The sequence below is a fragment of the Styela clava genome, chromosome 1, assembly GCF_964204865.1.
Source record: "Styela clava chromosome 1, kaStyClav1.hap1.2, whole genome shotgun sequence".
NCBI lineage: Eukaryota > Metazoa > Chordata > Ascidiacea > Stolidobranchia > Styelidae > Styela > Styela clava.
In genome coordinates this window covers 11,274,369-11,298,128 of record NC_135250.1, presented here as the reverse complement: position 1 = coordinate 11,298,128, position 23,760 = coordinate 11,274,369, and the positions used below count along the sequence as shown (strand labels likewise).

Here is a 23,760-nt window from a genome sequence, read left to right as displayed (position 1 = left end):
CTTATACTAACAAATACACTTTGTAATAATATTTAGATAAATACATGGTATCGTTGGACAATAGCAGTGGTCGAAAATCTACTACAATTTCTGTTCTTGTTTTGGATTCCCCTGGAGAGCCTGGTCCTATAAGAGTAAAAGATATTACACTGGAATCGATTTCCCTTGAATGGGAAGAACCACTCAATGATGGAGGATCTGAGATAACAAATTATGTTATTGAAAAAAGAGAAGAGGAAAGAAGAGCTTGGTCCACAGTTACCACAAAATGTAAAGTACCATCTTGGACTGTTCCCAAACTTGAAACTGGGAAGAGGTATGTCTTCAGAGTGATGGCTCAGAACAAATATGGTGTTGGTGTACCAACAGAAACTCAAGATGCAATTAAAGTCACTAAAGAACCTGGTCAAGTTTTCAGATTTGAAATTGCTAATGTGATGGCAAAGAGCGCTATTGTTGCATGGGAAAAGCCAATCTATGATGGGGGAAGTCGAATAACTGGATATTTGGTTCAGCTTTGTGATGAAGATTCTGATGAATTTGAAGACATTGTGATCACAAAATCACTGTCTCACAAGGTTAGTATGAGATTATAGATATATTTTGAAGATTCTCCCGGAGATGTTGGGAATGGAATGTTAATAATAACCGTTTTTTTTTTTCCAAAGATCACTGGTTTATCCCAAGATAAAGAGTACAGTGTTAGAGTGTCTGCACAGAATGAAGCTGGACTTGGATCACCTAGAGAAAAAACATTTACTGCTTGTGATCAAGTGAGTATTTTGAGAGATTTCACTAAGATGTTACTGAGTAAATGTTATTTGTAATAGTAATATATTTGTAAATATTTTTTCAGATGATCGAACCTACATTTGATTTGAGTGGCTTTCCCAATCTGATCTTCACAGCTCGTGAAGGCGTACCAATAAAAATGAGAATACCTATGTCTGCTTCTCCACTACCGGAAGTGACCTGGGCTAAAGGTGATGATGACTTGGTTGTCGATGAACGTGTTTCCACAACAACTACGAAAATCTCAACCACTTTGGTTATCAAAGAAGTTCTTAAGTCAGATGCAGGTATAAGACTACATTTTCATCATACTTTCATCAATCATTTTATTGAAAACTGAAGTCAAGATGTACTAGATTGATATGGAACTGTCAAATCATTTTTGTTGTGCTGTAAGGAAACTAACTCCTGAATTGTATAAATTAAGATTTCAGCAACAAAATGTATTTTTAAATGCATTCTTAATTTACAGGAAAGTATATCATAACTGCTGAGAATGATGCTGGAAAGAAAATTTCTGCAATAAAAATGGTTGTTGTTGGCAAGCCCGGTATACCTCATGGACAACTTCAAATATCAGATATTACTTCAGAGACTGCTGTGTTGTCATGGATGGCACCAAAAAATTGTGGAGGTATAACTACTAACTGAGAACATATTTACAAACAATTAGGAAACTTTTTAAAAACATTTTCTACATATTTTCCCATAATCATGCAGGTTCCGACATCACAAATTATGTTGTTGAAAAATTTGACATGACTGTTGGAACCTGGAATCTAGTGTCATCATCTGTCTCAAACACCAGCTGTAAAGCAACTGGACTGATAGAAGGAAATGAATACAAGTTTCGTGTAATGGCTGAAAATAGATTTGGTATCAGCTCACCAGTGATGTCACAGGCCATCATTGCAAAGTATCCATTTAGTAAGTATTACAAATCCTTAAAAGCTTTGTAGTTATAAAATGCTTCCAAGTTGCAAGATATAATTTCGATTCTGTTTTTACAGATGTACCGTATGCTCCAGCGCCACCTACTGTTTCCTCAGTGGGTAGAAAATCTATGATGGTCAGCTGGAATCCTCCAAGAAGAGATGGAGGATCTACAGTTACAAGATACATTGTAGAGATGAAAGAACGAAACTCTGTAGTATGGAAAACTGTATCTGATACTACTAGCAATGGTAAAACATTGTGTGAACGTTTTTGATGACTATTGATTTTTTCTGCAATTTCAAATAATATTTTGTTGTATTCAGATTACCTTGTTGAAGGACTGTCAGAAGGTTTGGAATATCAATATAGAATCAGTGCTTGCAACAAAGCAGGTAGATCGCAGCCATCACCTCCCACGGATGGTATCTTTGCTCTAGATCCAATTGGTAAGACATTTCTTTGAGCTTAGTTGTTTGTTGTTGCAAAATTGATTGGTTTAAATAATATTATAAATTCAGATTCTCCATGTGATGCTGTTGCATTTGAATGCACCGATACAACCGTTAGTTTGAGGTGGGAAGAGCCAGAATTTGATGGTGGTCATAAAATCCTTGGATACGACATTGAAATGCAAACCCTTCCTTCCAAATTATGGACAAAAATCAATGTTGCAAATATTTCCGATACAGACTATAAGGTATTGTAAGCACTTAGTTAGTTGCTCTTGTTATTACAAACTGGTTAAGAAATTAAAATTTAACATTGTAATTCAATTGTACAAACAGGTGTGTAATCTGAATCCTGGTGGAAGGTATGTGTTCAGAATAAAAGCCAAGAACTCCGCAGGATGTATTTCTTCACCCTCCGAGCCCACAGAAGAAATTATTTGCCAAGAGGAATATGGTATGTCCAATGGTCATATTATTAACTCATGTGTATGTTTGTTTCTTTCATAAATAACTGTTTATATTTTTAGAACCTCCGAATGTGGCTCTTGAATCCACATTGGTAAATGGCTTCACTGTTCGAGCTGGTGAAGATGTACAAATCCAAGCAGCCGTCAGTGGAAAGCCTGTGCCTAAAGGTATTGTGGTCACATCACATTTAGTCAATTCAATTGTTTTGTCATACTTTTCTTTACAAATATTATTCAATTTTTAGTGTACTGGTGTCATGTTGGCAAAGACATCAAATCCAATGATGATTTCAAAATGGATAGAAATGCAACACATGCAACTTTGACTGTAAAAGATATCAAGCGAGATCTCTCTGGAGAATATACCATAACAGTTTCAAATCATTATGGGAACCAGACAGCAACTTGCAAAGTCAATGTACTGGGTATGTATACTTTGGAGCACAAATATACTTTGTCCACTTACCTCTCATTTAGATTAATTGTGCTCTATATTTTAGAGCAATAAAACAAATAGATATTTCAGCCTAAGACTTGTGTGTGTGGGATGATTGTGTGAGAGTGGGCAATTGCTGAATTTTTTTTCATCATTGCAAGTAATTACTAATTAGTTATGGTGTCCTCCACCATCACATATCATTGCATTTGGTACATCTAATTATATTGACACTGAAATGGCCTTAGTTCATCATATAATTCAACAGCCCATAATCTAGTATTCAATAGAATTATGTTTACCTTTGTTTTGTTGTGCCTTCAGCACCCAGTCACCATGCCACTGTAGATTTCCATGAGTGTAGATTAAAAGCCGCTTTCGGAACTTGATTCCAATAATATTTTTTGCTAATGTCTTCCGAATTAGGAACTGCCCCCAAAAAACGATGGCCTGTACTGCAGCTGGCAAACGAGGTTGCTCAGCTCATTTATTATCTAATAAAAGGCGGTTGACATGGTCACCCCGGCTGTCTTGACTGGAGTCGCTTGTCTTCTTTGTTATGAACGAGACTCTGATATTCGGGTCGCCTGAATGTATTTTATTTCCCTCGTTTAGTATTTAATGTTAAACTTTTTTTTTCCTTAGTTAAATTTAATGTTAGACTTCCTTATAGGTGACGCTGCTCATTACGGGTTTATCACATCTCCTTTCACACTGAAATGCATTTTTTCTTTTTTTTTATCCTATTTGTACAATGTGTATTTTCGGAATGTGTAAAAATAAACTACTGATAATGATACTACTGATAGTCATGTCATTTTTACTATGGCTCTGAATAACTTGAGAAATTTTGCTTTTTCAGGGATATATTGTAAGTCAAATTCACTTCATTTTAATTTGTTTCAGACAAACCAGGCAAAGTCACAGGGCCTATTAAAGTAAGCAATGTTTCACCAGTCAGCTGCAAATTACAGTGGAGTGAACCAAAGAATACCGGATCATGTCCAATCACTAATTACATCATTGAAAAGCGTGAAGCCAGTAGACTACTTTGGACAATGGTGAAATACAATTTGATTTGAAATTGGGTGTGATACTTTTCTGTCATTTGGTAATTTATAATATATAAAATTTAGGTTGGAGAATCTTCGAAATGTGAATACAATTGTTCAAGAATGACTGTGGGAATTCAGTATATATTTAGAGTATCTGCACGGAACAAGTATGGAATCGGAAAGCCACTAGATTCAAAACCAGTTATCGCAGAAAATCCATTCAGTAAGTATTATGGATTAATTATATTCTTTTCATGCAATGTGGGGTTTAAATATACAATAACAATAATTAATAATTTTTAGCATTACCTGGTATGCCGAGTCAACCTGCTGTTTCTGATATCACGAAAAACAGTTTAATGCTTGAATGGGAAGAACTTGCTGCTACTGGAAATGATATCATTATTGGCTATCATATTGAAAGACGAACAAGGTCTGGATCAAAATGGATTAGGTATGTTAAAATGATGATACAAATGTTTAAAAACAATAGGGACGATCACTCATTATTGTCTTTATTTTACAGATGTAGTCGGAACGTGGTACAGGGCTGTACATATTGTGTATCTGGGTTGGCCGAGAATCATGAATACGAATTCAGGGTAGCAGCTGAAAATAAAGCTGGAGTTGGACCTGCAAGTGAACCCACAAAATTGGTAAAGGCTATGGACCCTGTTGGTAAGTTGAATGTGAATTTAATATATTTTAACTTGATAAATTGATCAATGGGTTATAATAATCAACTTTCATCTTAAAATTTATTTAGATGAACCAGAAGCTCCCGGACAACCTATAGTAATGAACACCACCAGCTCAAGCGTGTTACTATCATGGCCGAAGCCTTCATATGATGGGGGATCACCAATAACTGAGTATGCTATTGAAATATCAGAAAATGAAAATGAATACACAATTCTTGAAACCAAAGAGAAGATCACAAAATCTCAGTACAATGTCACAGATTTGAAACCTGATATTTTGTATACATTCCGCATTGTTGCGTTCAACTGTACTGAAAAATCGGAGCCTAGCCCAGATTCTGATCCAGTTAAGGCTGTTGATATTATTGAAGAACCAGCCTTCGATTTAGATGCCGATTTACGTCGAACTCTCGCAGTTTCAGCTGGAGGTTCTATAAGATTGTTCGTTGCTATAAAAGGCCGACCTACACCTGTATCAACCTGGAGCAAGGATGAGGGTTTACCCCAAAACAGATGCAGCATTGAGAGTAATTCCTCGTATACTCTACTCATCATCAAGGACTGCATTAGAGAGGACAGTGGAAAATACAGTCTTACGCTAGAAAATATAGCAGGAAAGAAGGAGGTATCTATAAATGTGAAAGTACTGGATTGTCCGGGACTGGTGGATGATTTGTGTATAACAGCTGTTACAAAAAATACAGCATTCCTCCAGTGGAATCCACCACTCTTAGATGGTGGTGCGAATATATCAAATTACATTGTTGAAAAGAAGTCAGCCGCACGTAAAGCTTGGTATACTGTAGCAACGGATGTTATCAGAGAATCGTTTAAAGTGACTGGTCTCATGCAAGGAGAGGAATACTTCTTCAGAATCATGGCGGAGAACAAGTTTGGCATTGGAGAAGCATCTGAAACCAAGAAACCTGTGAGAATTTCAGAGGTTCGTTTTGTCATTTTGTCAAAATATGTTTAGTTATTTGAAACAAAATTATAACACAAGTACTCCTAGGTACCAAATGCTCCAATGTCAATTGAAGTGGTTGAAACAACGAAGACAACTGCATCTTTGTCGTGGACAAAACCAGATAGTGATGGTGGGAGCCCAATCATCACCTACATCATTGAATTACAGCGCGATGGGGTGGATAGTTGGATTTCCAAACTGTCAACGGGAAATTTCAGGTATATAAAGCATTTGTTGTATACAGTTATAGCTTATCTGTTTTTTAATCTGTTTTTCAATTTTTTTAAACTTTTTTCCGTTTCTCAGTGCTACAGTCAAGGATTTGAACGAGGGTGCATCCTACAACTTCCGTGTTAAAGCAAAGAATGCTGTTGGAACTGGTGAAGCAACACAGACCTTGCATCCAGTCACAGCTAAAGACAATATGTACAGGCCTAGCGTAGATTCACATGCTTTATACATGGGGTCGGTGTCTGCCAAGGCTGGAACTGATATAAATGTGAAGCTTCCTATACTTGGTATGTTATATGACTAATAACTCTATTGCTTGGAACTAAAACAGCTTTGTAATGAATATAACTTTTGCATTGTAGGTAAGCCCATTCCAAAAGCTCAATGGATGATAAAAGGTGAAGTTATGAGGGAAACAAACAGAATAAATTCTAAAACAAGCGAGACTGAAACAATTCTCAATATCAACGAATGCTTGCGTGAAGATGCTGGAATTTATGAAGTTGTAGTGACAAATGATGTTGGATCGAAAACCATTCCTGTCAAGGTTATACTTGGGAATTCTTTCTGTTATTTGGTTTTAAGTAAAATTTATTTCACAAAATAAACCAATTTTTTCTTTGTTTAGGTTATTATATTTGACTGTCCCAGTGCACCGAGGGATATTGAGTTTTCTAATATTGGTGTGGATTCTCTCACTCTCAACTGGAAACCTCCATCTCATGATGGTGCAGCTCAAATCAATAATTATATTGTGCAAAAGTGTGAGAAAGGAAGTGACCAGTGGATGGAAGTTTCTGGATCTGTGGCCAGGACGACATTGAAAGTAGGGCTCTTGAATATATACTTTTTTTTATAAAGTGCTTCAACATCTGTACATGAAACAAGGCTACATTAATTAATAAACCATTTTTTTTATATTTTTGATTCTGCCGGTCCCTTTCTTTATTTCATCTTTTCACAATTAGTAAAATAAATCTTTTGCAGGTTACCAGGCTTTCTTGTGGTCAAGTATACATGTTTAGAGTGCTTGCTGAAAACAGATTTGGGCGCTCAGAGCCTCTCGTTTCCAAAACTGTCCTTGTCAAATATCCATTCAATAGACCAGGAGCGCCTGCTGAGCCTGAAGTTTCAAAATGCAACAGGGACTCTGTAGAGTTGGAGTGGCAAGAACCAACAAATGATGGTGGTATGTAGTTTTTCTAGTCCAGTCTTCAATTTTATTATCAATTTATCTAATCTGTGTTATTTATTTGCATCAAGGTTCAAAAGTATTTGCCTATCATGTCGAAAAGAAAGATCGTAATGCTTCTCTCTGGGCTCCAGCAATGCGTAGCTCAATCAAGACAAACACTGTCAAGGTAATTGCGGATGATTTTCAAACAACATAAAATTGTTAGATTTTGGAGAATACGGAATGAATAAATCTGAGTTTTTTTTTTAACAGATCATTGGCCTCACTGAGAGTCTGGAGTATATGTTCAGGGTTTGTGCAGAAAACTTGGCAGGAATAGGTAAATTTAGTCGACCTTCTGAACCAGTTCTGTGCTGCGATAGTATTGAATCACCAGGTCAACCAGAGTCTGTGGAAGTATCCCGGAATGCAATCACAATTCAATGGGATAAGCCTGAGTACGATGGTGGATCCAAAATTACTGGTAAATAAAGTGTTAACCTACCTATATTAAAATTTAATTCATTGTTTTTGTTTATTTATTGTTTTATTTATTAGACTGTTGCATGATTGAAGTTGATTTTTGATTTCAGGTTATATCATCGAAAGAAGAGAGCTTCCAGCTGGAAGATGGGTGAAATGCAATTTTAGTAATGTTCTTGAAAGAACCTATACTATTGATAGTCTATTGGAAAAGTCTGAATATGTATTCAGGTAGCGTATGAATTTATGAATGGGGATTGAGTAGTTAAATTATCAAGAATGTTGATTGATATATTGCAATCTTTTTTTTCACAAAGAATCTCTGCAAAGAATGCTGCAGGATCAATATCAGACTTTTCTGAGGAATCTGAACCGATTATGTGTCAGGATGAATGTATTCTACCAAGGGTTGAATTTGATCCAATCATGCAAGGCGGTCTTAGTGTAAAAGCTGGCGACAGTATTAAGTTGGAGGCTTTCATTGCTGGCAGACCTCAACCTAATATCACATGGATTAAAGATGAAACTAGGCTCAAAGAAGACAACAACTTGAGCATAACGTCTTCGATTTTGCAAAGCTCTGTTCAAATAAGAAATTCAAGAATTTCAGATTCTGGAAAGTATGTCATCAAAGTTTCCAATTCTGGAGGGACAAGAACGGCTTGTGTTGAAGTTAAAGTTCTTGACAGACCTCAGGCACCTGGATGCATCGTTGTATCTGATGTTTCAGCAAATATGGCAACAATCAGTTGGTCTGCACCAAAGAACAATGGTGGTGATGATGTCACTCATTATATTCTGCAGAAACGGGAAGTTGGCAAATTAGCATGGTCTCTAGTTTCATCTGAAGTAAGTAACTAGCCGATGTTTGTATAATAACCATTTAATGAACACATTGAAGAATATTTTATTGTTTATAGGTAAAATCAACTTCAGTAAAAGTTTCCAACTTGATTGAATACAATGAATATGAATTGAGAGTCATGGCAGTTAACGGATATGGCCAAAGTGATCCTGCTAATTCTGAGGCTTTCAAGGCAGAAAATTCATTTACAGTACCTGGTGCACCTGTTGATGTTGAGATCTCGTGCATTTCAAGCAATTCTTGCATGGTATCATGGCAAGTTCCAAGTACTGATGGTGGATCTTCTATCACTAATTATGTTCTTCAATGCCACGAAAAGTAAGCACTGGTACAGAACTTTAAAAATAATCATATACCCTTGCCCCTGGTATTTATATGTATCTTTCACTTTGCAGAAGAGGATTTGGATGGATCACAATTTCCAAAAATATTCTTGAGAATAGATTTGATGTATGTGATCTATGCGAGGGCTCAGAACAACAATTCAGAGTTATTGCAGAAAATGCAGCTGGGCAAAGTGAACCATCAGAAATATCAATGTTTGCGAAAATATGTGATCAAATATATCCTCCAGGTTATCCAATCTTTCATTATTTTTTAAAAATTGTAATTTGTGCAATAAAATACTTTTTAAACACTGCTAAAATTCAATATAGGCCCACCACAAGATCCTAGAGTCATAGATACAACGAAAAACACAATAAGTTTAGTTTGGGGTAAACCCATTGAAGATGATCAAGATGTCCGAGAATACCTTATAGAATATGCCAGTCTTGAACCAGATCAAGATGATGTTGAAGAGGAGAATTGCTGGGTTAAATGCCAAACTGGAAACTCTGAGTGTTTTTTCACAATTTGCGGCTTAAAGGAGAATGTGTTCTATAAATTCAGGTACAAATATAACCAAGTCACTTTTATCCAGCTTGTTCTTGGAAGGTTTATCAAGACTAAGAAAACTTGAGCTTTGTAAATAGATCATGCTATTTTGTTATTAGGGTCACTGGAATAAATGAAGCTGGACTTGGTGAGCCTGCACTAATACCAAGCAAAGTTTCTGCTGAAGATGTCCTATTACCACCGGATTTTGATATTGATGTCAACATTCGTCAATCATTAAAGGTAGCTGCGATTATTTTTTGTTCTACTATAATTTTTACTACGTTTCTTCAACATAGGTAACATAGCATTCAACAAAATTACACATTGCTGTATAATTTTTCAGGTCAAGGCTGGTGAAACTGTCAAAATATCTGCCGTATGTCATGGAAATCCATTCCCATCTGTCACCTGGCTCAAAGATGGCTTGTCTTTACCTGAAGGAGTTCATGTTGAGACAATCGGCTGCAAATCAATATTCTTTATTGATGCTGCTTCTAGGTATGTCAAAAAGGAAAAAAATAAATTCATGACTATAATTATTGCTTTAAATTCAATTGTGCAAATACATTTTACAGGTATGATACGTCAAAGTACTCTTTAACCCTGGAAAACAGTGCTGGAACAAAGAAAGCTGAAATTAACATTGTTATATTAGACTGCCCTTCCACTCCCATGAATCTTAGCAATAATAATATAACTAAAGATTCCGTGGTTTTGACGTGGGACATTCCAGAAAGTGATGGTGGAAGCATTATTACGAACTACATCATTGAAAGAAAAGAAACCACGAAAAAGGCTTGGGTGACTGTATCTACTACTTGTACAAAAAACCAATTCAAGGTAAGAAAAAAAAAATCTATTAACAAAATTTGTGTTTAGAACTGCCCAAATTAAATTATTTCTTTTTCATATTTCAGGTTCTGAACTTAAACGAAGGATTAAGCTATTATTTCCGTGTTATGGCCAAGAATGAGTATGGCACCAGTTCTCCATGTACAACAAAGCATGCTATAAGTGTGTCAGAAGTTCCAAGTCAACCAGGCAAATTGATTGTTACGGAAACTACAACAAAATCCATATCACTTAGCTGGTCCAAGCCACACTCTGATGGTGGAAATAAAATCACTGGCTATTTGATAGAGTTCAGGGAATCTGGTAGTGATCAATGGAAACAAGCATCACAAGTCAAAGAAAATTATGGCACAGTGAAGAGACTCGCTGAAGGACGAGAGTATTATTTCAGAGTCAAAGCTCTAAATTTTAATGGTCTTGGTGATGCATGTGAAATGTTGCAGCCTGTCCTCACAAAAGAAGAGGTAATCTTATTGAACAAATGATGAAAGAATAATTTTGATATAAGGTATTCTACATTTGATATGTATTTTCAGGTGAAGGTGCCGCGGTTTCAACTTCATGGTCAAAAATCTTTGTGTTGCTATGTCAAAAAAGGTAAAGAGGCAAAGATAAAAGTTCATGTAACTGGACTACCATTTCCAGATATGTTGTGGAGTAAGGGTGGACAGGAGATGACATTGACCAGTCGTGCTTCTGTTGAGACCACGAGCGAATATTCAATGATAATCATAAAAGGTTTGTTACAATATAGACTCAATTAATTTCAAATAGAAAACAAGATATCAGTTTCATTTTTTCAACTTATTCATTCAGATTGTATTGCCGATGATGCTGGCGAGTACCAACTTACAGCGACCAACTCTTCAGGTGCTGCAGAAACCTCAGTGGAAGTTGTTGTGTATGACAAACCTGGAGCACCTGTTGGCCCTGTGCGGTTTGATTGTGTCCAATCTAATTCTATCAAAATTTCATGGGATCCACCAGTAAACACAGGAGGCTGCATGATATCAGGATATATTGTTGAAAAACGAGAGGCTATAAGCACGGTAGGTTGATTTTTTTTATTTTGAATATAATTAAAATTGGCTCAAATTTGCAGACTGACACTTTTGATATTTACAGGTATGGACAAATGTGTGTTCTGAATGCATTTATGCAACAGTCAAGTCCACTATGCTCACTGAAGGTAATGAATACATATTCCGAATCAGAGCAAGAAATAGATTTGGAGTTGGACCTGCTTTGACTTCAAATTCAGTTACTGCGAAACATTCATTCAAAATACCTGGACCACCTGGTCAGCCTGTGATAGCTAAATTCACAAAATATTCTGCTACAATTAAGTGGAACGAACCTGTCAATGATGGTGGATCTGCCATTATTGGATATCAAGTAGAACATAAAGACAAGAACTCCATTTTGTGGAAGGTATAAGAGTAGGGATAAATGACTATTCTTTCGTAATGTTCTTTGTTCAAAATGTAAAATTCATTTGACATTAGCAAATCTAGCAAATTGACTATTACTGGTATTACATTCATTATGGCTAGACGAAATTGTTTTGTAGTACTCTTTGTTGTAATATGTAAAATTAATTTGAGAATATTTATTATTCAGAAATCCAGCAGAGTGACTATTACTGACACTGCATTCAAAGCTACCGGGCTTGAGCAAGGATTAGAATATGAATTCAGAGTATATGCGGTTAACGATGCTGGTATTGGTCGTGCAAGTCGTGTGTCTGACTCTGTGCTTTGCTCCGATCCAATTGATCAACCAGAGGAGATGGAAGTGGAACGTGTTGGCAGCGACTATGTAGCTTTGACTTGGAACAAACCTGAATATGATGGAGGAAGCAGCATTACCGGTTATATCATAGAAAAATTCGAATTGCCAGATGGGCGATGGCTAAGATGTAATTTCTGTAATGTTGTTGAAACATTTTACAAAGTGGATGGCTTGATTGAAAACAAGCAATACGAGTTTAGAGTCAGTGCAAAGAATGCAATAGGTAACTCATATATTTTTTAATATGTGTTATCATTCATTAATTTCATATTTTAAAATATATTTCTCACCCATTTCAGGCACTATATCTGAACCAAGTGAACCAACATGCCCAGTACTTTGTAAAAATGAGCTTGAGCCGCCATCAATAGAATATGACCAAAGCCTCACAGATGTCATGGTTGTCAAGGCTGGTGACACCATTAAATTTTCTGTCAGGATATATGGAAAACCACAACCAGTGATTACATGGTCAAAAGAATCTGGTGGTGAATTGGGGGCTTCAAAAAGAATCAAGATTGTTAAAGGGGAAACTTGTACATCAGTTGCTATTGGTGATAGCACAAGGCATGATAGTGGTGAGTGGTTTGAAAAGATTTTATAATTTCAAATATACATTGTGAATCGCATTGCATGCATGCACACATCTTTGAAATATTCAAGACAAATCGATGTTTTTTATCCCAGGTCAGTACAACTTACATCTACGTAATGATGCTGGAGAAAGAACTATGTCTGTAAAAGTCAGGGTGATGGATGTACCATCTGCTGTACGCTATCTAACAGTGGAGGATATTACAGCTAATCAATGTACTTTAACCTGGGACACTCCAGCAGGAGATGGTGGCAGCGAAATTACAAACTATGTTGTGGAGAAAAGAGAATCAAGCAGAGTTAATTGGACACAAATAAGCACCGATTTAACCTCTCGTTTTATTCAAATTGGTCATCTGGTCAAAGACAATGAGTACATATTCCGGTAAAGATATTTGAACATTACAAATACTGTTTTTGTTCTGTGAATATTTCAAAACTAATATTCTTTTATTGTATTTGCAGAGTGAGAGCAGAGTCCAAACTGGGTCTGGGAGATGTGACTGAAACTAGGCCAATCACTACAATCAATCCATTTACTGTTCCTAGGGCTCCTGGTAAACCAGAAGTATCTGATATAACTAAAAATGGTCTTCTGCTTGTGTGGCAACCACCACGAGAAACTGGGGGCTCTGATGTCACAAACTATTTGCTAGAAAAGAAAGAAAAGCAGTCAACGAGGTGGATGCGTGTTACATCAATGCAAATCTGTGAAAGTCGTTTCAGGGTATCTGGACTACGAGAGGGACAGGAATATGAATTTCAGGTTAGTAGTTGTAATAAAATGATACAGTGAGAATTTCTTGGAATGAAACTTAATACATCATTTTTATTAGGTTTTTGCTGAAAACTCTGAAGGCAAAAGTAAATCGAGCGAGCCTTCTGACATGGTTAAAGTAATGGATCCAATTTATGAACCAGATGAACCAAAGTCTCTTAAAGTAATCGATACAACTTGCTCTACTATTAGCATAAAATGGTCACCGCCACAATATGATGGTGGCTCGGAAGTAAGTTTGGTATTATATGAAATATATTAACTTTTATATTGTTGTGTGAATCTAGAACGAAAAAATATATAAACTGTCTTTAAATAATTCACAGGTAACTGGGTACGTGGTTGAAATACTTCCTGATAATTCAGAGACCGAAGAATCTGAGACTGATTTGAGTTGGATAATGTGTACAACACAGCAAGGTGTTCCAGGAAATCAGTACACATTGACTGGCTTAGAAGATCGGGAATATAATATTAGAGTGTCAGCTGTTAACTCTGCTGGTATTGGTGATGCGATAAATCTAACGGAGCCTTGCCGTCCTAAAGACATCTTAATTCCTCCTGAGATTGATTTGAATGCGGAAGTAGGGCAATACGTTTCTGTCAAAGCTGGGAAATCCATCAAACTCAGCGGATTAATTCATGGACGCCCAGCACCAGAAGTGAAATGGGAATATGAAAATGGATCAATCAATGAAATGGCTCAAATTGAAACTACATGTAATTCTACCATGTTATTAATAAACAACTGCTCTAGAGTTGATGCTGGAAGGTAAGAGCTATAATAATCCAATGCTTTCAGTCTCACGAAACTAGCATACCTATTTTATCCTTACACTTAACAAATTTTTCAGATATATTCTTGCTGCTGAAAATTCATCTGGATCCACATGTGTGACGATAACTGTCAGAGTCATTGATACTCCGGGGCCATGCAACAATTTCGAAGTCAAAGAGGTTACCATTGAGCATGTTATGCTGCATTGGGATTCCCCAAGTCTTGACGGTGGTTCTTCTATATCTAAATACATAGTTGAAAAAAGAGAAGCCACACGAAAGGCTTGGCAACAAGCTGGATCAACAAATTCCACTTCTTTCGAGGTTACTGACCTTGCTGAAGGAGCTTCCTATTTCTTCAGGTATGGTGTAGCATAAGAATAAATGTAGGGTTTTGTTTTCGTATTTTTTAACGTTTCGTTCACTTGCAGAGTTATGGCTGAAAATGAGCATGGAGTGGGAATGCCATCAGAAACAAAACAATCCGTCAAAGTTTCTCAGTGTCCAAGTTCACCAGACTCTGTTGAAATATTAAATATCACTGATACCAGCGCCACTATTGTATGGGCAAAACCAAATTATGATGGTGGAAGTCCGATTACTGGTTATGTGGTTGAAATCTCACAAAGGGGTGGATTTGAGGCTTGGAAAGTTGCGGGATCTACAAAGAATCAACGTTATGTTGTGAACAAACTCAGCACCGGTAAAGACTACATGTTGAGAACCCGTGCACAGGTACTGTAATAATGTTTAGCTGTTATTATCAAATGTGTTCTGGTTTATTCTAGGTTACTATCTGCTTTTGTTTATTACTTTTTAGAATGATACTGGTTTATCAGATCCTCGTGAAACTGCCCAGTTTACAGCGAAAGAAGTTTTAGTTCCACCAATCATTGATATGAGCAAATTGCACAACAATAAAATCTCACAAAAGGTAAGTTATGCTAGATTGGATGTTATTTATAAGATATATTTTCATGTGTTTGTTCATAGTTTCACCTGCATTTATTGTTTACTTACAGGTTGGAACAGAAGTCAATGTGAGCATTCCATATTCTGGGACACCCACCCCAACAGCTATGTTTCTTTGCAATGATGAAATTATAAAGGAAACCAGCAGAGTGAATACTGATATAACAGGTTTGTTGAAACTTGTATATGTGTTTTCAATTAGACTGTCTATTCGGTGTTATCAGTTTTATTCTTTATTCTCTACCTTTTATTTTAGAAAATGTTGCAAAGCTTACCATCAAGGACCTGACACTGAAGGATGCAGGTATTTACAGCATCAAGGTAGAAAATGTCATTGGATCAAAGTCTGCTACATTTTCTATTGTGGTAATGGAACGACCATCTGCACCATCGGGTCCAATTGAAATATTGGAGGTCCATGCAGAGTATGCAGTGATTTCATGGAATGAGCCAGTTCAAGATGGGGGTACTCCAATTACACATTACATTGTAGACAAGCTGGTGCCCAATATTGGATGGACAGAATCATCTGGATATGTGACAAAAACATCTACCAAAATACCTCGTCTTACTACTGGATTAGAATACATTTTCAGAGTTCGTGCGGTAAATAGATTTGGCATGAGTGATTCATTAGAATCTACGCGCATCATTGCAAAGCATCCATTCAAGAAGCCAATGGCCCCAGGAGCACCAAGAGCAATGGTTATCACTAAAGAAGCCATTACAATCGCCTGGCAGGAACCAACAAATGATGGTGGCTCTCCAGTACTTGGGTAAAATACTTGGCTAGTGCTAAAATGTGTGTTATATTAGAACAAATGTTTATGAACGATTTTTCACTTTAGGTATCATGTTGAATACAAAGATGCAAGTTCTATTCTATGGACAAAAGCAAACTGCCATCTTGTTTCTGGCAACAGCTTCAAGGTGAAAAATCTCTCTCCTGGTCTGAAATATGAATTTGTGGTTCTTGCAGAGAATCTAGCAGGTGAGAAAATGTTGTTTACAAATTTTTACTATCATGCCCTAATGACTTTACAAGACTTTACTAACATTTTTTTTTTCTTCGTTTCTTAAGGATTAAGCAAACGCAGCAAGACATCTGATCCAGTAGTTACGAGAGATCCAATAGACCCACCTCGTGACATTGAGGTGGCAAATATATGTAATAACAGTATTGTCATTCAATGGCGAAGACCCGAATATGATGGTGGAGCAAAATTAACTGGATACTTTGTTGAAAGACTTGATCTGCCCAATGGTCATTGGATGAAAGTTAATTTTAATAAGGTTTGAGATTTTGAACTCTATTTGTCTGTATGGTTGCTTGAAAGTTATTTTTCCCAAGCAAATCTATACATAGCATTTGATTCGGTCTGCAATTCATTATAGATAAGATTTACATGGTTTAGTATTATGGTTTTGTCAAAGTTTTGTTTTGTTTATATATTTTCGAATTTTTAGCTCCTGGATACCCAACTGGAGATTAATGGTCTGACTGAAGGAAATGAATATGAATTTCGCACAATTGCTGTTAATGCAATTGGAAGTATCAGCATGCCATCAGAATCTACTGGGCCAGTCATGGCCAAAGATGAAATAGAACCTGCAAAGGTTTCTGTTGATGCAGTATATCATAATGACTTCACTACTAGCGCTGGAGAACTGTTTGTTTTGCAAGCGTATATCAGTGGCAATCCTACACCAAAAGTGCAGTGGTTGCAAGATGGCTCAGCAATATCACCAAACAGTAAAGTTAGCCAAACTGTAAGTTGAACAATATTTACATTTACAATTTATTAACAAATTTATCATTTTCAATTTTTTTTTGTTATGTAATGAATGCCTGTTATCATTCTACAGACAAGTGATGGAGTAACCAGCATTCGTGTGAAGAACTGTTCACTTGAGGACAGTGGAGCTTACACTGTTAAAGCAATGAATGCTGGAGGAGAACATCAAATTATCATAATTGTCAAGGTTCGAGATTCACCAGGTTCTTGTCTGGGTCCACTCAATGTTTCTAATGTCACTTCCAGTGGGTGTGTCCTTACTTGGCAACCTCCATTCCAAAATGGTGGATCTGCTTTAACACACTATGTTTTAGAGAAGAAGGAAACTTCACGAATAGCATGGACTTTGGTTTCTGATGAAGTGTTGACAAACTATCACAAGGTATCCTATTCTTGGTTTGATTTCTCTGTTCATTTGTATTGAATAATCGAGGACAAAATTCTCAATTATCGAATTGTAACAGGTTTCGAGTCTGCTGGAAGGAAATGAATACACATTCAGGGTAAGAGCTGTAAACAAATTTGGCATCGGAATGGCATTAGAAAGTGATGCAGTACGTGCTGTCACTCTATTTACCCCACCTGGGCAGCCGGGTATTCCAGAAGTTAGTGAAGTGGAAGAAGGAGGATGTACCATCACTTGGATGAGACCCGAAACTCATGGATGTGCTGTAGATGGTGAGTGATTAATAACTGTCTTTTTTTCTGCAATATTCAATAATTCCTCGCTATTACAATAAAATTGTTTCATACTTATTCACAGGATATGTAATTGAAAGGCGATCAAAGACATCCAGAAGATGGATTAGAATGAATAAAGCACTAATCAACGATTGTAAATTTGTGATATCTGATATGAAGGCAAATTCAGAACATGAATTCAGGGTGTATGCAGAAAACAACTCTGGAGTAGGACCTGCAAGCGTATCATCAGGATTTATTCAGTTGTCTGATCCAGTTTGTGAACCAGATGAACCAGGTAACGTTGATATCATCTTGCACACTAATTGTGTTTCCAGTACAAGATCTTCAGTGTTTAATACTGTTTTTATCTTTGCTTAGGTATGCCAACTGTGTTAGATACCACCTCTACATCTGTGTCCCTTAAATGGTCAAGACCAGTATACGATGGAGGTGTGAACATAATTGGATACTCAATTGAATATGCTGAAGTGACTGCAACTAATCAGAATAAAGATGAATGCGATAGTGAACCTCAAAGCCATGGTGAAGATAGTTTTGAAGATTTGAATTGGTATACAGCAGCCAGCAAATCTGAATTACGTGGTACATCATTCAATGTCACTGGATTGGACCCAACAAAATGTTATCATTTTAGAGTAGTAGCTTACAATAGCTGCGGTCCTTCATTGCCATCAGTTACAAGCCAAGCCATTGCTCCGGTTGATTGCACAGAAGCTCCAGAGTTTACAAGTCTTGAAGATTTGAAGAAGACGCTAACGTTGCAAAGTGGTGAAACTATTAAGATCTCACTTTCATTTTCTGGTAGACCAATGCCAAAAGTTACATGGAATGTTCCTGAAAATATAAATCAAGATCGAATGACAATTGGAACATCTAGCAATAAGACAACTCTTATTATCAAAGAAGCAACACGTTACGACTCTGGAAAATTCTCTCTCTTGCTTGAAAATAATTCTGGCACTGCTACTGCTGTGACTACTGTGACTGTACTAGATATACCCACAGCTCCATTAGATTTTATGGTGTCAAATGTCAGTAAAAGCACAGTGATTGTAACATGGAAAGAACCAGAGAACACCGGTGGCAGTAACATACTCGGCTATGTGTTAGAAAAAAGAGAAGCAACAAAGAAGTCTTGGATAACAGTTGAACCATGCTGCAAAGATTTGACTTATCAATATTTAATGCTCAATGAAGGATTTAAATATTTCTTCAGGTATGCATGTCTGCCAGTACATTCATAAAATGTGTTGTAATTTGAGTTTCATCCAACGTTTTGTTTTGACTTTTTTTAGAATTCTAGCAGAAAATGGTAATGGACTTGGAGATGCGGCATACACCAAAGACCCAGTCCAAATTTCAGAAGAACCTGGTTTGCCAACCCATCTGCGTTGCACAGAAATAACCAACAATTCTGTGAAACTTCAGTGGTCTAAACCAGATTACAATGGTGGCAGTGAAGTTGTTGAATACATCATAGAGCAACAGAAAAATGGTGAGTGTTACCAAAAGCTTTTGTTTTTGGTTTTACCTGTTAAACATCATTTTTTTTTTATAACTGCCACATCAACATCTTCCAGGCTTTGATCAGTGGAGCAAGGTAGCTACATGTAAATCCAGTCAATCTGTGTATGCAATTAAAAATCTGAATGAAGGTCAGCAATTCACCTTCCGTATCTCGGCAAGAAATAGTGCTGGCATAGGTAAACCAAAAGCGTTATCTGATTATGTCTTGATCAAAGAACAAGTTGCTCCAGCTGATGCTGAACTAGGAGGCCTGCAGCAGAAAATAGTTGAAGGTCGTGCTGGAACTCTTATTATTGCAGAGGTAAGTAAGATATAAGGAGTTTTTGAGATGCTGGAAACTTGTGTTGAATGTAATGTAAACTCTTTGTTTTTTAAGGTACTTGTTAAAGGACAACCTATGCCTACAGCAACTTGGAAAGTAGGCAATGAGGAAGTGAAAATGACAAGCAGAGTTAATTTCGGATTTGATGGAAACTTTGCCAAACTTACAATCAAGGATGCTGAATTAAAAGGTTTGATGCCTTCGGACATGATGAATCATTTTTAAAATTCAGATTTTGATTGTTTTTCTTAATAACTTTTCTATATTTAATTTTAAGATTCGGCCGCATATAACTTGCATCTCGAAAATGCCTATGGCAATAAAATTGTGCCAGTGATCATCAGGGTATTAGACAAACCAGCTTCGCCAACAGGACCAGTTGAATTTTCCAATATGACCTCTGACTCTTTGGTCTTGTCATGGAATCCTCCCTTGGCTGATGGGGGCAGCGCAGTCAGTAATTATGTGGTGGAAGTTCGTGACAAGGCAGATGAAAACAAAGAATGGAAACTTCTTTCTGGTTCCACTGCTCGTACATCACTGAAAATAAAGCGATTAAAGACTGGCATGGACTATGTATTCAGGATCAAAGCTGAAAATCGCTACGGTATTGGATTTGCACTGGAGTCTCCAACAGTCAGAGTGAAATTTCCATTTAAGGTAGGTATATAACAAGATGTAAAATTCAAGAATCCTGAATTTTTTCATAATTTTAAACTCAAAATTGTACTTTCAATTAATTTTGTTTATTTAGACACCCGGAGCTCCCAGCGCACCTGAAGTCACTGCAAGTAGCCGACAAACTATGACCATAAAATGGCAGCCGCCTATGAATAATGGCGGCTCGACTATTCTAGGATATCATATAGAAAAGAAAGAACGCAACTCGTTAACATGGATGAAGGCATCAAAGAGTTTGATCACTACTACTGTATACAAGGTATTACCAGTGCTATGAATTACTTTAACAGAATTTTCTTCTACATTAATTGTGAAATGATATAAAAAAGTGAACGACTTTGTCAAATCTTGTTGTTGTAATGCAAGATAATTTAACTCCAGGTTATAAACTTGAAAGAGATGGAAGAATATGAGTTTAGAGTACAAGCGGAGAACATGGCTGGAGTTGGAAAGTACAGCAAAGTATCAGATCCTGCAAAGACTCTGGATGCTGTGGATGCACCTCCTGACTTAACTGTCGTTGATGTGACAAACAATTCAGTTACACTTCGTTGGGAAAAACCAGAATACGATGGTGGTGTGAAAATAACAGGTATTTAATTGCTCTCACATTATTTAGCTGGTACTTTGATGGAATATGAGTCAATTTTGTTTCACTTCGAGTTTTATAAGTGCTAATCAGGAATGTCCAAAACTAATCGAATATTCGAATACATTTGAAATTCGTTATATTCTATATAGTAAATTTTTGAATTTAGGGATAATTGGAACATTTTTATTTAAAATTATAGATTTCGAGCCGTCAGACAAGTAGAACAAAATACACAATGTCTTAACTAGTAACGAACGACAAAGAAAAAACATTGACATTCATATTTATGTCGTTTTATATATGAAGATATAGTGATTTGTGTATTTGTGTAATATCCACACGAACGTGCCCCAGATTTGGATTGTAATCGATATTTCATATTCGAAAATATTTCTTGAAATGTATTCAGAATGTAAAATATTCGATTTTGTCCACCTCTGGTGCTCATCGGTACAAATTGTTCGCATATGTACTGGTTAGGATGCTTAGGATCTTATGCTAAAAATTGTAATCTAAGCCCCGCTTAAAATAATAATTCTTGTGTGTATTCATTTTTTAACTGTCGCAGGTTACATCATAGAAAAGTTGGAACTACCTGTTGGTCGTTGGCAGAAATGTAATTTTGGAAATGTATCAGAAACTCACTTTACCATTGAAAGTTTAACTGAAAATGCAGAATATCAGTTTAGAGTATCTGCCAAAAATTCAGCAGGTGTAACAAGTTTACCAGCAATGACTGCAGATCCCGTTACACTTAGAAATGATTTTTCCTTACCTACTATTGACATAGACGCTAAATTTGCTGAGGTTGTTTTGGTACGGGGGGGAGATTGTTTGAAGATTGATGCTGAAATCCATGGAAAACCATCACCAGTTGTAACTTGGAAAAAAGACCAAGATATTATCACACAGGCACCCAGAATAAATTTAACAAATGAAGACTCGTGTTCTTGCATTGAAATTCCAATTGTTGAACACTCTGATAGTGGGAAATATACAATTACAGCTAACAATGTTGCTGGAACCAGGTATGGTATCATGATAAAGTGACTTAAACTGTTAAGTTGGTCATTTTTAAAATTACACTCGCTTCAAATTCCAGGTCATTATCTATCAATGTGATCGTTTTGGACAGACCTGGACCACCAAGGAAAATTGATGTAATTAGAGTAGCTGCTGGGGACTGTACAATTTCATGGCTGCCACCTTTGGAAGATGGTGGTGCACCCATCACAAACTATATTGTTGAAAAGAGAGAAACTAGTCATCTTGCTTGGGTCCTAGTCAGTCCAAATGTGGATGGAACAAGCTGCATAATAGGTGTGGTAACTAAACTAATATACTATTTCAGATTTTATTGAATTCACCAAAAGTACGAGTAATAAATTTTTATTTTTAGGGAAATTGACTGAAGGAAATGAATACATATTTAGAGTAAGAGCTGAAAATAAATATGGTGTTGGAAAAGCCATAGAATCGCATGATACAGTGGCTAAAAATCCTTTTACAAAGCCTGGAAAGGTTCCCATTCCTGAAATTGCAAGTGTAACAAAAGAGTCTGTTACTATATTCTGGTCACGTCCGAAAAATGATGGTGGATCTCAAATCACTGGTTATGTTGTTGAAAAGAAGCAGAAACAAGGATTAAGATGGATAAGGTTGGTGTGAAAATCTGTTGTCAATGTGCTTTATTCAATATCTTTATTTAAATCTAGTAGTTATTACAATTCATATTTTCAAATTTAAGAGTGACAAAAGAACCCATTTCTGAACTGTGCTATCGGATTGGAGGACTTTCGGAAAATCAAATATACGAATTTCGTGTTTGTGCTGAAAATGCTGCTGGTATTGGACCATCATCTGATTCCACTCCGTTCGTTACTGCACAAGATCCAATATTTGCACCAGATGCACCACTTGCTTTAAGAGGTGAATTAATGTTGATTACAGAAAATATATACAGAATATTTATATAGTGCCTTTTTCAACCCTATGATTTACTATTGCAGTTGAAGACACTACTCGATCATCTGTGTATATTTCTTGGATGCCGCCCGCTATTAATGGCGGTAGTGAAGTTCAAGGATATGTTATTGAAGTATTGGAACAAGTAACACAAATTCAAACTGATCAGGAGAAGTGTGATGATACCTCTTTGGTAGATGTGTCTGATGATGAAGAGGAAACACAGAATTGGTTAAAGGTTACAGGATCACAGCTTTGCACAGAAACAGAGTACAATGTGACAGGATTGAAAGAAGGAATGAATTATCTAATCAGAGTTGCAGCAGTCAACAAGATGGGCGTTGGTTGTTATAACACGTCAAGGTGAGCTACATAAAATAGATTGCCATACCGTCTAATACAGTGGTTGACAAACTTTTTAAGCAGCGCCCCCTTTTTAGAATTTGTCATGTCTGACGCCCCACCTCACAAATACCTAAGTAGTACCTCACAGTACCTGTAGCTAACAATAAGCTACAAATAACAGATAGTTTGGCGAAAGTATGTTTTATTCAAAATACATGCTAAAAATACGTGTCCATAATAAAGAAAAGTAAATATCGAAAATAAGGAAGGCAAGATCAAATCTAACAAATATATTATTCTTGATTAGCTTCACGCCCCCTCAAAAAAATTGTCTATCCCACCCACTGTTTGAGAATCACTCGTCTAATACCTTTTTGTATCATTTTTTTAAATTTTACGATTTTTTTTCAGAAACCCTGTCTTATGCATGGATATTCTTGAGCCACCTGAATTTGTTATAGATGAAAACATTCATCGTAACATTGTTGTGAAAGCTGGCGATTCCATCAAAATTCCATTGTCTTTCCATGGCAGGCCAGCTCCAGCTGTAACTTGGATTAAGGCCAATGACAAGGTAAAGTAAAAGTTATTTTAATTATTAAACACATTGTTTCACATTTTTGAGACA

General features: G+C 36.5%; 1 protein-coding gene across 1 annotated transcript in view; it reads left to right on the top strand.

Moving 5' to 3' along the window:
- LOC120340877 (titin-like) overlaps positions 1-23,760 on the top strand; it is a 99,494-nt gene that overhangs the window by 43,047 nt on the left and 32,687 nt on the right. The window contains exons 146-210 of the mRNA XM_078115256.1: positions 37-578; positions 669-773; positions 857-1,079; positions 1,265-1,426; positions 1,513-1,719; positions 1,803-1,976; positions 2,052-2,174; positions 2,247-2,425; positions 2,514-2,631; positions 2,705-2,812; positions 2,890-3,069; positions 3,987-4,141; positions 4,217-4,358; positions 4,439-4,589; positions 4,662-4,813; positions 4,902-5,779; positions 5,849-6,021; positions 6,110-6,321; positions 6,397-6,581; positions 6,663-6,860; positions 7,022-7,223; positions 7,298-7,395; positions 7,482-7,692; positions 7,802-7,922; positions 8,009-8,540; positions 8,612-8,874; positions 8,952-9,130; positions 9,213-9,447; positions 9,552-9,675; positions 9,779-9,933; positions 10,011-10,275; positions 10,353-10,751; positions 10,824-11,025; positions 11,104-11,336; positions 11,413-11,718; positions 11,908-12,301; positions 12,378-12,656; positions 12,766-13,057; positions 13,138-13,438; positions 13,509-13,682; positions 13,777-14,222; positions 14,305-14,589; positions 14,659-14,962; positions 15,048-15,161; positions 15,250-15,367; positions 15,456-15,975; positions 16,048-16,190; positions 16,281-16,492; positions 16,667-16,969; positions 17,066-17,377; positions 17,460-17,673; positions 17,759-17,974; positions 18,058-18,916; positions 18,996-19,195; positions 19,281-19,528; positions 19,604-19,739; positions 19,827-20,209; positions 20,304-20,489; positions 20,612-20,822; positions 21,391-21,850; positions 21,925-22,142; positions 22,222-22,480; positions 22,570-22,751; positions 22,832-23,150; positions 23,544-23,706. Coding sequence (XP_077971382.1) covers positions 37-578; positions 669-773; positions 857-1,079; positions 1,265-1,426; positions 1,513-1,719; positions 1,803-1,976; positions 2,052-2,174; positions 2,247-2,425; positions 2,514-2,631; positions 2,705-2,812; positions 2,890-3,069; positions 3,987-4,141; positions 4,217-4,358; positions 4,439-4,589; positions 4,662-4,813; positions 4,902-5,779; positions 5,849-6,021; positions 6,110-6,321; positions 6,397-6,581; positions 6,663-6,860; positions 7,022-7,223; positions 7,298-7,395; positions 7,482-7,692; positions 7,802-7,922; positions 8,009-8,540; positions 8,612-8,874; positions 8,952-9,130; positions 9,213-9,447; positions 9,552-9,675; positions 9,779-9,933; positions 10,011-10,275; positions 10,353-10,751; positions 10,824-11,025; positions 11,104-11,336; positions 11,413-11,718; positions 11,908-12,301; positions 12,378-12,656; positions 12,766-13,057; positions 13,138-13,438; positions 13,509-13,682; positions 13,777-14,222; positions 14,305-14,589; positions 14,659-14,962; positions 15,048-15,161; positions 15,250-15,367; positions 15,456-15,975; positions 16,048-16,190; positions 16,281-16,492; positions 16,667-16,969; positions 17,066-17,377; positions 17,460-17,673; positions 17,759-17,974; positions 18,058-18,916; positions 18,996-19,195; positions 19,281-19,528; positions 19,604-19,739; positions 19,827-20,209; positions 20,304-20,489; positions 20,612-20,822; positions 21,391-21,850; positions 21,925-22,142; positions 22,222-22,480; positions 22,570-22,751; positions 22,832-23,150; positions 23,544-23,706 — 16,343 coding nt within the window. The remainder of the gene's footprint in view (positions 1-36; positions 579-668; positions 774-856; positions 1,080-1,264; positions 1,427-1,512; positions 1,720-1,802; positions 1,977-2,051; positions 2,175-2,246; positions 2,426-2,513; positions 2,632-2,704; positions 2,813-2,889; positions 3,070-3,986; positions 4,142-4,216; positions 4,359-4,438; positions 4,590-4,661; positions 4,814-4,901; positions 5,780-5,848; positions 6,022-6,109; positions 6,322-6,396; positions 6,582-6,662; positions 6,861-7,021; positions 7,224-7,297; positions 7,396-7,481; positions 7,693-7,801; positions 7,923-8,008; positions 8,541-8,611; positions 8,875-8,951; positions 9,131-9,212; positions 9,448-9,551; positions 9,676-9,778; positions 9,934-10,010; positions 10,276-10,352; positions 10,752-10,823; positions 11,026-11,103; positions 11,337-11,412; positions 11,719-11,907; positions 12,302-12,377; positions 12,657-12,765; positions 13,058-13,137; positions 13,439-13,508; positions 13,683-13,776; positions 14,223-14,304; positions 14,590-14,658; positions 14,963-15,047; positions 15,162-15,249; positions 15,368-15,455; positions 15,976-16,047; positions 16,191-16,280; positions 16,493-16,666; positions 16,970-17,065; positions 17,378-17,459; positions 17,674-17,758; positions 17,975-18,057; positions 18,917-18,995; positions 19,196-19,280; positions 19,529-19,603; positions 19,740-19,826; positions 20,210-20,303; positions 20,490-20,611; positions 20,823-21,390; positions 21,851-21,924; positions 22,143-22,221; positions 22,481-22,569; positions 22,752-22,831; positions 23,151-23,543; positions 23,707-23,760) is intronic.